The 13591-nt window shown below is 42.1% G+C and overlaps 1 protein-coding gene across 1 annotated transcript in view; it reads left to right on the forward strand.

The window, feature by feature from the left end:
- LOC115613039 (A-kinase anchor protein 13-like) overlaps positions 1–13591 on the forward strand; it is a 134091-nt gene that overhangs the window by 81148 nt on the left and 39352 nt on the right. The window contains exon 6 of the mRNA XM_030498056.1: positions 8068–8364. Within this exon, the coding sequence (XP_030353916.1) occupies positions 8068–8364 (297 nt within the window). The remainder of the gene's footprint in view (positions 1–8067; positions 8365–13591) is intronic.

Below are 13591 nucleotides of genomic sequence, written 5' to 3' on the forward strand. Positions count from 1 at the left end.
AGGAAACTCTTGTAACTAGGTTTTAGCCAAAATCTTGTCCTTCACTTCCAGCTTTGGGCATCTTTGGTTTGTCCCTGCAATGTGAGATGTGTTGCACATCACTGGGAGCACAGCTACTCCTTGGGGATGGCTCAGGTGGATGAAGGAAGGGCTAATTCACTCAAGAGCACACCTGAGCCTTTCTGCCTGCCTTGAACCTCCTCTGCTTCCCTTCTGGGCTTGGAGGCCCTTCCCTCGTCCTCATCCCAAGTCCTCAGAGTTTCATATGGTCCCCAAGAGACTTGAGGTGAAGTGCATCAGGGGCTTGGTTAAAAGGGGTAACCGTGAATCTGTTAAAGCTAATGTAAAAACAAAGCCAGATTTTAAATGTCTTTTATCTTGACTTTGTCAGTAGTTTTGGTGATGTATGGAGGCGTAAAAAAGAGAAGTGATTTGATTACATTTGCTGCCAAAATGAAGTAAAATGTTTTACCAAAGCTTTCAAAGGAAATCACGTTAAAGAAATCTCAACAACATAAGGTGGTTTTAGATGAGAAATTAAAGAAAACGGAATGTAAATACCTCCTACATCTCCATTGTTTGTGAAAATTCTCTGTATGCTGAAAGACTTTACCTAAATAAAAGCTTACAACTTGCAGAGTCAAATGCCTGCTGCATTTTACATAATTACTGGAGCAATCTGCCTCTTACGCTGTTTTTATCATCAGCCTTTAACACTGAATATACGTAGTGAACAGTACTGTTCAAATGTAAGCTTTTATTTCTGTACATAATAAAAGAAAGGAATTCTAATTGTAAATTTGTGGGAGCAGCTTTTTTTTTTAGCTGGAGCTGTGGCTAAATGTAGATCCAGCAGTCACTCAAAGGACAAGATACCTATATTTCTGCACTTGTTCTGAAGGATGGGATGGGGTGGCCCCGCTATTGACTGGGCTACTTTAAGGGAAGTAATTGCGACTCATAAGAAACAGTTTTACATCTGAGCTGATCTGTCATAACTTGAAATATCAAAATATGCTACTGAGATATAAGAATTAGGCAGGAGGTGATGCTTTGTGCTTTCAGTAACTCTTTTGTGAGCCTAAGGACAAACCAGGTCACATCATCCAACTAAGCTTCTGTTTGCCTTGGCGAAAAAGAATGAAAACCTTACTTAACTATCGCTTTTTACTGACACTGTTACAACACTTAGATTTCTAAATGATGTGGTTCAAATTCTCCATAATTGGAATTTTCGTCCGCACCAGAGGCATTCTGTAGTTCTGCAGAACAATTTCAAACACTGGCTCATCAGACACCATGTTAAGGTCAGTTGACGTGGCAAACAGATGTGTAATGGCACTGGATGTTGCTCAAGTTTGGATATCACTAGCTGCAAAAGTTTGGTTGCTGGAGATACCAAAATACGAAAGGTCCAAGTAGGGAAGGATGCAGAGGTATGATCAAGGCCAGGCTGGATGAGGCTTGGAGCAACGCGGTCTAGTGGAAGGTGTCCCTGCCTGTGACAAGGGGGTTGGAACTAGATGAGCTTTAACTCACCTGAAACCTCCAGTGGCTTGGAATTGGAATGGCTTCCAACTGAAATCATTCTATGATATCAGCTCTGCTGCTGTGGCTCAACTGTTGTTGCTGCCAAAATTGTACTGTTGGGGTTGGATACGTACACGTATTGTCATGGGTGCGTTGTCCTACTTAGTGTTGGTCATAAACTGAGCTTTTTAGCAAGTCCTTACTACTGTAGTAACTGACATTGTTATAATCTTTAGTATTTTTTTTTTTCCTTCCCAACATCTCTAAGTTAGCATCCCTCAGGGTAGGGAGGGTAACTGAGACATTGAATGTCCAAGCAGATTGCATGTGGTAGTGTAGAAAGTCTGTGTTAAAGTACGGAAGTGAAACTTCATTGCAAGACAGCAGCCTCATGGCCTGCATCTGCTTTTCCCCCACTGGAAAAGAAAAACAACTAATAATAAACCCCCTTATATCATGATCCAACAAACAAACCAACAAAGGAAGGAACATCCTCATCCCTGTCCACACGAGTTAAAAGCCCTAACCGCAGCCTGCCGTGGGCACTGGAAGCATCTCAGCATCAGGAAGCTCCTGGGCAGATTTGGAAGAATATTCTTGCAGGAGAAGGCTCACAAAGCAAGCTGATGTGCTGGGAGCTTGAGTATTTTTGTAGTGTCTAGTGCAGGTTTGTGTGCCATCATGATAACAGCTGTATTATTGAGCATAAAGTTTGCTTTGCATGTAAAGACTGGTGCGTGGTGAGTGGGAGATGCAGAAGGGCTCAGTGGAGGAAATCTGAAATGGCATTTCAAACGGGGAGAGGCAGTCCAGTGTGGTAAATCCAGAGCTGCAGTAGCTCCTAATCAAGTGAAGGGTGAGAAATACCCTGTCTATGAGCCAAGTCACTGAAATGATAAGGTAATTTTGTGTGTACTTTTGCAATGTGTTGTATCACTTCGAGCCTTTGCTCTGTAATACGTAAATCACTTTACTCTTGTTGGTTGGTCTCAGAAGGTGCAGGATTCTTGTACAGGTTTCAAAGGGGAGGAGGAACAAAATGAGAGGCAGAAAAAGGGCCTGAGACTGTCTGCTGGTAGCTGGTTGCCAGCAGTTTTCACAGGGCTGAAACACTCCCATTTACTCCAAGTGCCTTGACTCACTGGGAGCTTTCTCCCCATGCTAAGGTGGAGAAGCAGAGTCAGTTTTTAACTTGTTCTTAATCCCATAGTTCTCAAGGGTTTGCTTTCTGTGTTTTGTTTCTGTTCTTGTCTCTTTACTTTCTTCCTGCTAGTTAAAAGCATAGACTAAAATGAATTAGCTAGGAAATATCTTCATTTCAGACTTTTCTTTTAGTGTGAAATCCTTTACATATGTTTATGTTTCATTCTCTTCTGTGTTTTCCCTTAAGAAACAACTCTTCATAGAAAAAGCTGTATTTCATGAATTACGATCTTTGTACTGGTAGACCAAAAGGGTAAACAAGTTTCATAACAAATGACCACTTGGCAATACCAGTTGTGGATTTGAAAATACTCTTAATTATGAAACAAAAAAACCCCCTAAAATAGAATAAAACAGCATAGCCAAGAAGACTTTTTGCAGTCCATCCTCTTTGGTGTACTTAATTACTCTAGGCAGTGTATAAAAAGGAAATGATGCCAGTACTAGATGACATCAGTCACAGGAAAAAGTGATTGAATCTGTATTGAAATTATTTAAGATGTTATGTGTGAGGTCTTATACTTCTGTAGGTTTTTAAGCCATCTGCTGTTTAAAGGGCCATATAAAAATCTTCCTATATTCCTCATCTTAATAGCCAAGGGTTTAAAAGGCAAAACAAAGGCTCCTGTCTACTGCTGATGTTGTGCCTATGTATTTCATAGCATTCCTGTGTTGCAAGAGTGGATACAATAACTGTGTAAATCACACAAACACATGTCAAATACGGGTTCTGATTTTCAGAGCCAGAATTTGGGATTTCTGTAGCAGAAAAGAAGCACTTTTTGCAAGGCCACAGGAGATCCCTTGGCTTCCCTGTCCACAAGCCAGTAGATGGCAACATCTCTTGGTTGGAAATCCAAGATACTCCATGAGATTCCCCATGTTTGTTGGCTGGCTTCCCTGTCCTGCTGGAATCTCTTTATAAGACCTCTTTCAACCCAGCTCCACCATGGTAACGCAGAGGATGCAATTAGCACTGGAGTCCTTAGTCACCTACCAGGCAAACCCAAACATGTGCTTCCAGCAGGGCTTTAAATAGCTGCCCGGGCTGGGGGCCCATTGTTTGATAGCTCAAATGTGAATTCTGAAAATAGGAGATTTGGACAGGATTTCCACTTTTAGAGGAGTAGGAAATGAAATCATCTTTTATTAAAGCTCTGTGTTAGGGGTGTTTTGTCTTCATCTGTACCTTGTTTAATGAGAAAAGGTCTGAAGAGTTTTTGCTGCTGCCTTTTTAACCACACCCCAGATCAAAGCCATAGGTACCAATTAGATGGACAAGTCTAAGGCCATACATTAACTTGTCTGCTAATGACTTACAACTCCACCTTTTCTCCTGCTCATTGTTTTGCATTGTTATTGTGTAGAGGAGGCAGTGTTATCATACTGATGCATCTCATCTCTTCAAGGATAAGTACAGAGAGACAAGAATTCCATGTCATTTCTTGTTCTTGTGTCCTCCCCAAAGCAAGCTTCAGTGGCTCAGTAAGGAATTCTTTAGTTGAAGAGTTGTGTTCTCATTTAAAATAGTTCTTAAAGTGTGGTTTTATGTGAAGATGAGGGTTTTGCTTTATCACAACAGAAGCAGCCACTGAACCCATCTGCATTGACTGAAATGTTGTTTTAATTTCTGTATTTTTCCTGCAAGATGTTGGCACTTCCCAAAACAGCTCCAAGCAGTGAATTGTTTCCAAGCTAAATTTAGAGGAACTGAGTAGCAGAAAGAGAAATAGGGTAAAATGCAATGGAGGAAGAATTAAGGGGTGGGTTATTTGACTCTCAATCACAGTTAAGCCAGCGTGTAAATGACCTAATTTTGTACTGTGGAGTAAAAATGTACAAAGAGAAGCGTAGCCACAGACATGACATTCACTATTTCATCATTTGCTTCTTATTGCTCTTGTGGCCAAAGGGCCTGATTTCTGGAGAAGACTGAAGGCACTCAGAAGAGGTGCTGGGCAACATCATGAACCTGATGGTGGTGTAAAGCACAGGGATTTCTCTTCCTTCTGTGGGTGCACTCGTCTGTGTGATTTATTCAGGCACACGTTTCCAGCCTACCAGAATGCAAACCTTTCTAAATAGGCTCATAGCTCTTCCTGGCACACCCAAGTGTGTTTTTCCTTTTTAATGAGTCAGACATTTTTCTGTTCCACTTCTGGGGAAGGTGTATGAGGGAATCGCAGTCGATTGTGCTGATTCCTGGTGCTTAACCCATGTTAAGAGAAAGCCCTGCTATCTACCAGCTGGAGCAGAAAAGAGATGATCAAGAGCAATGGTGTCTGTTCTGGGACTGCTTGAAGCTCTTTGTGATCTTGGGCAAGTTATTTAACCTTGTAAAAACAGATCTGAGCTAGTTTTACAGATGATAACCACTTATCTCCAGAGAGTGCCAGAAAGCTCAGCTACTTTTGCTAAAGCTCTGGGAAAAAGGGCTGTTGAAGTTCAGATATTAGTCTAGGCGAAGGAAGCAATGGACTTTGATCTGAACAGAAGCATTGCCCCACCAACAGTTCCTTCAAAAGGTTCATGTACAGGGGACATGTTTGCTTACATTATTCCTGTAGTGTTTTCAAAGCAGGGAGGCAGAGACCTCTTGAGCAATCTTTTTAGTATTGGCTGTGCTCGTTGCTTACTGGCCCCTCGTCTGTTTGAACTGTTTGCCAAAAGTCACAACCTGTCCCAGATTCTGACCCCCCCGAGTCTGACATCTTCACAGATGTAAGGAAGGAGAACATCAAAGCATTCAGAGCGGTTGCCCTTTCGAAGAACATTCCCCAGGGTTTAGCACGATGCTTGTTTGATCCTATTAGATGAAGATGGATCGTCAAGGCTTTCAAGGCTGTACTCAGTGTCTGGGGGAGTTTCACGAGAACCATCGTTAGCTTCAGATCAGGACGTGGCCTTTTTATCACCTCTCCTTGTGTTGCATTGAACAATCCTATAGCTTTGCTTAATTTTGGGGCTGGTGTTTAACATCCACTCCATCTAAGGGAACTTTACGTACATCCACGATGTGCTGGTTTAAGGAGACCATGTGTCTTGACTGAGGTTTCTCTAGTTACTGTCACGATGGAGGAGCTTTTGCTGTCCCACAGAAGAGTTGTTTGGCTTCATGACAAAGAAGTGGCTGTCCCAAAGTGTATTTCTGTAGCTGCTCACAGGCCGTGTTTGCCTTCTGTTTCAATCCTGGAAGTCCTCTGGGCTTTGTGTCAGAGTAGCCATATTCTAGGTTATTTTGCAGATGGGATTCTCATGGGGATAGACAGAAAACAGTTTAAAAACAGAAATCAAAGGCTTTGCTTTTCTCATGCTATTTGGGAGCCTTTTATTACATTTTTTAACTCTGCATTCCAGCAGCCTTCCACTGCTTTGCATTAGGGAAAACCAAGTTTGCAGCACTTGAGTCAGCTCCTGTAGTGTGCCATGGCCTTCTTTACAGCTTGCATCTAACTCGCTGCTTTTGTGGAGGCTAGAAGTGTAATAAGTTTCACCTGCTGCTTATTCTGATGTCCTTAGGAAGATGAGCAAAGCAAGAAGGTGTAGGGGGAGGGATGTAGAGTTCTGAACTGCATTAAAGGCAAATTCCCCCCAAGTTGTACCATTTCCCTTGAGCATTTGAGGCTTCTACTGTGAGGGCAAGTGGACTCTGTGAATGGGTTTCATGTGGGCTGCTGAGTTCCCTGCCCATCCTATTGGCTGGAGATGTATTAGAATGCACGTGAATATTTAAGAACAGTAGAACTAAGTCATCTTACCCTTATTCCTTTTAATAACATCAATACTACTAAATCTATTCCTTCAGCTTTCACATCATCCTCTTGCTAATAGATGCCTAGTGCTGGAAGGAAAGAAGTTTTCTCACCTTTCAGCTTCAGAGCCTTCTGGTTGTAGTGAGCTGTTCCAGCAACATCCATGTGTGTTTTCCTCCCCTTCTATACTCGCCTTTGATACCTTTCCAGCTGCATTTGCTCTCCTTAGGAAGCCCCACAGCCTCGTCTCTGACAATATTGGTGCTACCCGCAGTGTCCTAATAGCAGTTTCGACCTTTCAATTAACTTCAGGATCGCCTCGTTCAGCAGACAAAACCTGTATAGATGCCAAGAGCCTCTGAACAGCTTTGGAAGTTTGGCTGAAAGACCATGAAGATTAGGGACATATTTTTCCTTTTGTCAGGGAAATCAACAGCAAAGGGCCCTGATACAAGAAGGAAACTTTCCCACTGACCACAAATAGGAGCTTAAAGTGAATTTTCAAGCCTTTAAAAATACAAAATGACAATTTATTTAATTAAGCAGGGTTCCATGAATGTAGTAGTATGCTGAGGTCATGGGCAAAAAGAAGCTTTTCCAGTAATTAGTGCAGGGTCCATGCTGTTCTGGCAGAAACAGCCATGACGTCAGTCGGAGGCTGGAACAAGAAACTGTGCTGCATGGTGAACTTGAAACACAAACCTTATTACTGAAGGGGCATGTCTGACAATTACCAGGGCTGGTTGTGTTGGACACAGAGTATATTTTTCCTTTGAACATTGCAAAAAGGTGTTGGGGGCTTATTTTATTTCTCTTACTACTTTCCGAGTTAAGGAAGTCGCTGCCATGCCAGAGCATCCTTACTCCTGTTTCCCCTGCCCTAAACAAACAAACAAATAAAGTTATCAAACTTCAACCTTCTTGTTTTGTAAATATGGAAAGTGGCCATTTCCATGTTTTTATTTAGCAGAAGCAACTTAGGTTTTGTTTTGTCATGAGAACCCAAGCAAAGGGCAGGTGCAGTGGTGAAGGTGGGAGCTGAGGGCAAGCACAGGGCATGCCTGGGCAGGTTGTGCTCTTGTAGCTGTTTAGGTCTTTGTTTTAGGTTAAAGTGTGGTGTTTTCAGTAGAAGCCAAGTGTTGTGACAGCATTTGGAGTACGTAGTTTTGCAGCACTTGGATTCTAGTTTCTGGTGAGTTACTGGAGCTGGAAAAGTAAAGTTTGACCATATAATCTGGCTTTTGGTATGTGAGCGAAATCTTCGCTTGAATTACCACTCTAGAGTTGACTTGTCACTGATCAAAGATATCCTGGTCAGGTAAGGGTGGTTTATATTTCTTGGTTTGTATTGTGACAGAGAAGAGTTTCACATCTTTTCTTTTTAAAGTCTATAAGAAGTACTAATCTCTGACACATAAAAATTCCCAAGATAGTGTTTAATTAAAGGTTGTGACCCTCAATAACTTGCTCTTACCTGATTTAATACAAAGACTATGTGTGTCAAACGAGTTGCTCAGTTGTGTTTCTTCAGTGTGCATGCAACTGTTCTTTTTTTACCATTTCCTTTGGTTTTACTTTGCAGGCCATGACTGCTGTGAGACAGTGAAGGTAGCACTTTGTGCCTCTCGAGAAGGTCACCCCGTTCTGGTTGTGGCAGAAGAGAGTTTCCAGTTTGTCCAGGATGAAGCCTACGATGCTGCCCAGTTTCTGGCCACCTGCGCTGGCAACCAGCAGGCACTAAACTTCACTCGGTTCTTGGACCGGTCGAGACCACCCGCTGCAGATGTGGACTTCTTGGATGAGAAAGTGGCTTTGGCGTTTCGACACCTGAAACTGCCGGCAGAATGGAACGTGCTGGGAGCGGACCAGTCCCTGACCGGTGAGGACCTTTAGGGCATATGTGAGACTGACAGGTTGGGAGACAGGTAAAAAGCCTGGGAGAAGGGGTTTCCTGCTTTGGGAACCCTCCACATGCCTTTCAAAAGGTGTGTTGGCCTCTGTGCCTGAAGGTGGGACGTGAAGTGCAGCAGCGTGCCACTGCTACATCTGCATCCTGTGCTTTGCACTTCAGCCACCTTAAAATACGTAAGGCATGATGTTTTCTCTGTGTCTTGTCTTACAAGAAGCTGTTGTAAATGGTCGGTACAGTACTTTAACATATATCCAGAAGGGGTTTTTTTTTGTGTGTGTATGCAGTGGTGTCTGTATCAGCATCACACTTCTGAGATTTACTGAAACAAACCTGTGTGTAGGAAGTGTGATGCTCCTGGAAACATTATCCTTGTGCCACAGATTTGTCGCTTTTGGTAAGCGTTGGTTTTATAGCATGGGTGCAAAGCGACTGTAATGTGTAAACTAAATCTGCTGTTTCTTGGAGAAGTTGGGGCTCTACCCCTGAGGATTTGGATCACATCCCTGGTTGCACACCAGGGGGGCAAACATAAGCATTCCCCAAAACAAGCCTGGATGATTTTGGAGACAAAAGAAGGTGAAGGTGGGAAAACCTGGCCTTTAACCACAGCAGTGAGGGCTACTGAAAGCTGATAAATAAAGCCCAAGGCTGGCCCAAAGTCTTCGGTGGCTGCTGAAGCAGAAGTGCCGAGGTGTTTGGGATGCTGTGGCATGTCTGCGTCCTTGGAGTTCTGCATCTTTTTGTCCCAGGGGAGTTTAAGGAAGCATACTGAAGGACTGGGGGGCTGTTTCCAGTGTGTGCGAGTCCATGCTGTAAATATTCACGGTACTTTGGCAAATAGTTTCACTTAGGGAATGTGCCTATGAGGCATCTGTTATCTTTTGTAGGATGCAATGGCATAAATACTTCAGAAGGATGGGATGGTGGCTTGCTTGGTGCAGAAGGTTCAGTTCTGCTCGCTGCAGCAGGGTTTTCTGCAGGAGACTTTCCTGCTTTGTTTTTCACCAACTTGCTGACTGCTTTTGTAAATATGAATACACAGACAGACAATTCCAACAGTGTTAGCAGATGTTAAAAGATTTAATCATATTTAATGGTTTCTGCATAGAAATTCAGTTGCTGTCATATGTTTACAAGGAGATAAACACTTGGTATTTTTTACACTGATGTTTCTTTCTGCATTTAAACAAGCTGTGATAATGCAGACATTTCTGGTTTAAGTGATAAAAATCCAGTCAAAGTGATCTGAAGTTAATGAAGAGCTTTGATTGAAGTTCTGAATTGTTGCTGATTTTGCAGGGAGGCTGAGATCCAGTTTCTGGTTTTGACTTTGATTATTTGGAAAATCAGTACATAGAGAAATCAGGCCATAAGATTTACATTGATTTGCTCAGTGTGCCTGGAAGTTGTGATCATCTGGGGCTCTGAATGCTAATGTCATGTAGAGCATCCACTGCACCCACAGTGACATTGGGGAGCTCTGTAGCGCTGAGCCCTGTAATGCTGAATGTTTTAGCATGTGGTGAGGTTTTTGTAGACAGAATTGTAAATTAATAAATATAATGGCACTATATGCAACTCTCATCCAAGAATATTGCTTTAAAATGTTTCCTTGCAGTGAGTCCTTTTATAAATAACAGGAAAAGGACAGTTTATTGATGTCTTGGTCTTTCTCTTCTGATCAGTTTTTTGCTAGAAGCAGATTTATCTGGTTAAGTTTTGCAGTGAGATAGTTATACATAGGGAATTTTGGGGGGATTTTTGTGATTGTGAAAGGAAAGATTCACGTGTAAGCATCCTTTTGGTCACGAAACTCCATTTTGCGTGAGCAAGTTGGAAGAGATCTCCCTCATTTATGATTAAGTACTAGATGAGAAAAACCTCAGTAGTAAAACACAGTACCCCTGTGCTGGTGCTTCTGGGTTAATTTGTGTGTGGGAGAGAGAAAAGCACAGCAAAGATTGAAACTGTGGGAGCAATTGGGACAATTAAACATATTCTGTCCAGTGCTTCTCCAGTGGGGCTGCGTCACTACCTATGAACAGCTATTCCAATTCATATTTCACATTTTGCTAAATGTCAGCACCAGATACTTCAAATAACCTTCTCAAAGGAGAAAATACTATAGAAATGAGAACAAAAGAAAATGTCAGATCCCTTCTTGAAAGATTTTGAGCTCTGCCTCTAAGCTGGCATGTCTCTATGGGCTCTTGTGGGTTGGAAACAAAACACTGCTGTTTAGCAAAACCTCTGAACGCAGGAGCGAGCCGGGAGCCTCAGCCGGCTCTCCGAATGCTGCAGCTTGATGGGGAACTGCTGTTCTGAGATGGCCCTTGCTGTCAAACACGTTTACAAGTTGTTTTGAAGGACTGAAGTAGGAGTCTGGCTTTTATGAAAACAGTTAGGAAGTAGTGGCCTTTCTGCAGGCAGAAGCTGCATAGATGATCCACCATCTCTCTGCTGATTTTGGAGGAAGGATTGGCTTGATGTGGAAGCTTCTCCTTGCTTTTACCTGCACCCAATCCTGACCAGTCTTTGAGCAGGGGAGCTCATTGCCACCACACACCCCAGAGGCCAGAGAAGCTGCTGAAATTAACACCCAGCTCCATCTCCTGAGGCTGTTTAATCTTTTGTGTCAGTAGGTGTGTGCAGTGCAAAGTGTGTGGTTAAGGTCCATCCCACTGAGGAGGAGGCACGTAACATCCCATGCTCCTGGGTACCCATGCTCCTGGGTACCAACAGACTGGTGGCCACATCATTAAAATGATCTTCAGTGGTTTGCATTCATCCATTATTGTTCCTTATGTTGTTGCAGCATCTCCCCCCATTCCCTTTTCTAACACATTAGTAAGTTTGACTTTTAAGTATGGAAAAGTGCAGGATTACTGTGGACAAAGCTTTGTGAGAATCATCTACTTGCTTATGTTTTGGTTACCAAACCAAGGTCTTCATTCTTTAAGAGTTTGTCATTGCTCAAGATTAAAGGTATGGTACGATCATATAGCATTCAGCTGCAGGTTAGAAATATCTCCAAAATTACTGGAAACTGCTGGAGGACATCTGCAAACATTCCAGTGCCCTTGTTTTTTGTTTGTATGTAACCTACTTAAGTTAGCTGTTGCTATCCAACAAGAGAAGTTTGTTTAGCATCAGTAATCTTAATCTCTTAAACACTAGGTTGTCTTTACATTTATTCCTCTGTTATCTCTTTAGACATCATTTTCATTAAAACAAATTGAAACTAAAATGAACCTTTTCTCCTGTTTTCATTAGGGCATTTTCAAAACCCCACTATGTTCATTCACAGTGTTCTCATTTACTTTTCCCCACCTCACTGTTCTAGAACAGAAAAAGATTTTATTGCTTAAAAAGAAACTGTCCCAAAATTGAATGCACTGAGCAGCATTGGTTAATCTAATCCTTCCAGTAATATTATTGTAGGTATTTGGTTAACATTGCTCAAACCCAAACATTTACTGATTTATATTACTCTGATGCAGCATAAAAGACTAAATATGCTTGTGATCACAAGTCCTTAGTTCTTCTCCCAAAATCCATTCAAAAAAAGTGGACTTGTTTGGACCTCAAAGCTTTGAATGAACCCTTTGTGCCAAATTTAACACCAGACTATATTTTTGTAGGACTGGGGCTTTGATGACAAGCTTTTTGTTCAGCAGCCAGCGGTGTGGAGCATGGTACCCAGCCTGGTCTCGCCACTGACAGTAACACTCAGGTGATGGGGAGCAGTGTCTGGACATCATGAATCCTGATGGAAAAAGCAAGTTCAGAGAACAGAATCCTGTCTCTTAAACCATTTCTCAGTGGTCTCACAGCTTTTCCTGCTTGCTTTTCTGTGAAAAGGTGATGCTTTTGCTCAAATTTCTTATTTCTTTGCCCTTCTCATTTGATCTTGATTTGACTTCAATAAGGTGTCTGGGTAACAATTTCATTACGGAATATTTTCCCCTTTTTTTTACATATATATATATTTATATATATATAAGCTATTCTCTCAAACTTCTCCTCATGACAGCTCATGCAGGTAGAGAGTATGTCTGAAGCCTCTTGGGAAAGTGTGTCCTCACCTCCTCCCTGCACGACTGCGGTCCTCATCGCTTCTGTTCTGGGGCAGTTGTATCCTGAGGGCTGTGCTCTTTCCCCAGCCATGCACTGTCCTGCAGTAGGAGATTGCAGGTTCTTGCTCTTAATTACCTGGCCATCTGTATGAACTCAAGGGGCATCCACAGTTTCAGAATATCCATAATTAGGGATTACTCTTGTTACCATGGTATTCCAGACACAGCATTACTTTCAGGTGCCATGTCATTATGTCCATCTTAATTATTACAAGTGCACTCTAACATTCTAAAGAACGTAGTTGTTACTGCTGTCAAAAATAGGGTAATTTGCTGTTCTCAATGGCATTTAAAGGTGTTTAAACGGAACAGATTGTTACACATTCATATCTAGAAATCAAAATGCAGTAAGTATTTTGAGGATCTATGCAATATAAATACAGGACTGTGATTTTTCTATTTTAAATGTCTAGGGAGAAAATAAGCTAACTAGAAAACCAGAACACAGTATTTGGAGGTGTGAGTAATGACTATGGCTTGTTTGTGTTGCAGTGGGGGGGGGGAAAGGCAGAGAAAAAATCAGGGAGGATCCAAGGCTCAGGTATGAAAAGCTTAGAGAGCTTGAGTTAACTAAATCCTTGAGTTAACTAAATCCTTGAGTTAACGATCAGTAGTAAACAGATCACTTCCAGAATATCTTTTGAGTAATATTCTGACAAAGCCTTTGAGGGAACAGTGTTTTCATTTTTGTCATTAAAAGTAAGTGGTGAAACCCAGAGCTATGGTTCCAGTGTTGGTTATGTGAGCTTTCTGAGATGGTCCTTCCAGGAGCTGGTTAATGTTGGCAGAGGGTGGCGGTAATTAACCACATGGAGCCATTCCCCTGGGAGCCTGAGAGGAAGCAGTCCCTTTGATAGTCAGCCACAATTACCAACAGATAACCAGGAGACCATCTCATTAGAGAAAACACTTAAACAGCTCCTTAACTTCAGGAACACAGTTACTGATGTCTTGAATATGTACAGCTTCCCAGAAGTGCTGCGGAACAAACATCTGTGTGCAGTAAATACTGCTTGAGAAATCAAACTCCCTGAGCTTACCAGATAGGAGGTGGGTAA

The sequence above is a fragment of the Strigops habroptila genome, chromosome 9, assembly GCF_004027225.2.
Source record: "Strigops habroptila isolate Jane chromosome 9, bStrHab1.2.pri, whole genome shotgun sequence".
NCBI lineage: Eukaryota > Metazoa > Chordata > Aves > Psittaciformes > Psittacidae > Strigops > Strigops habroptila.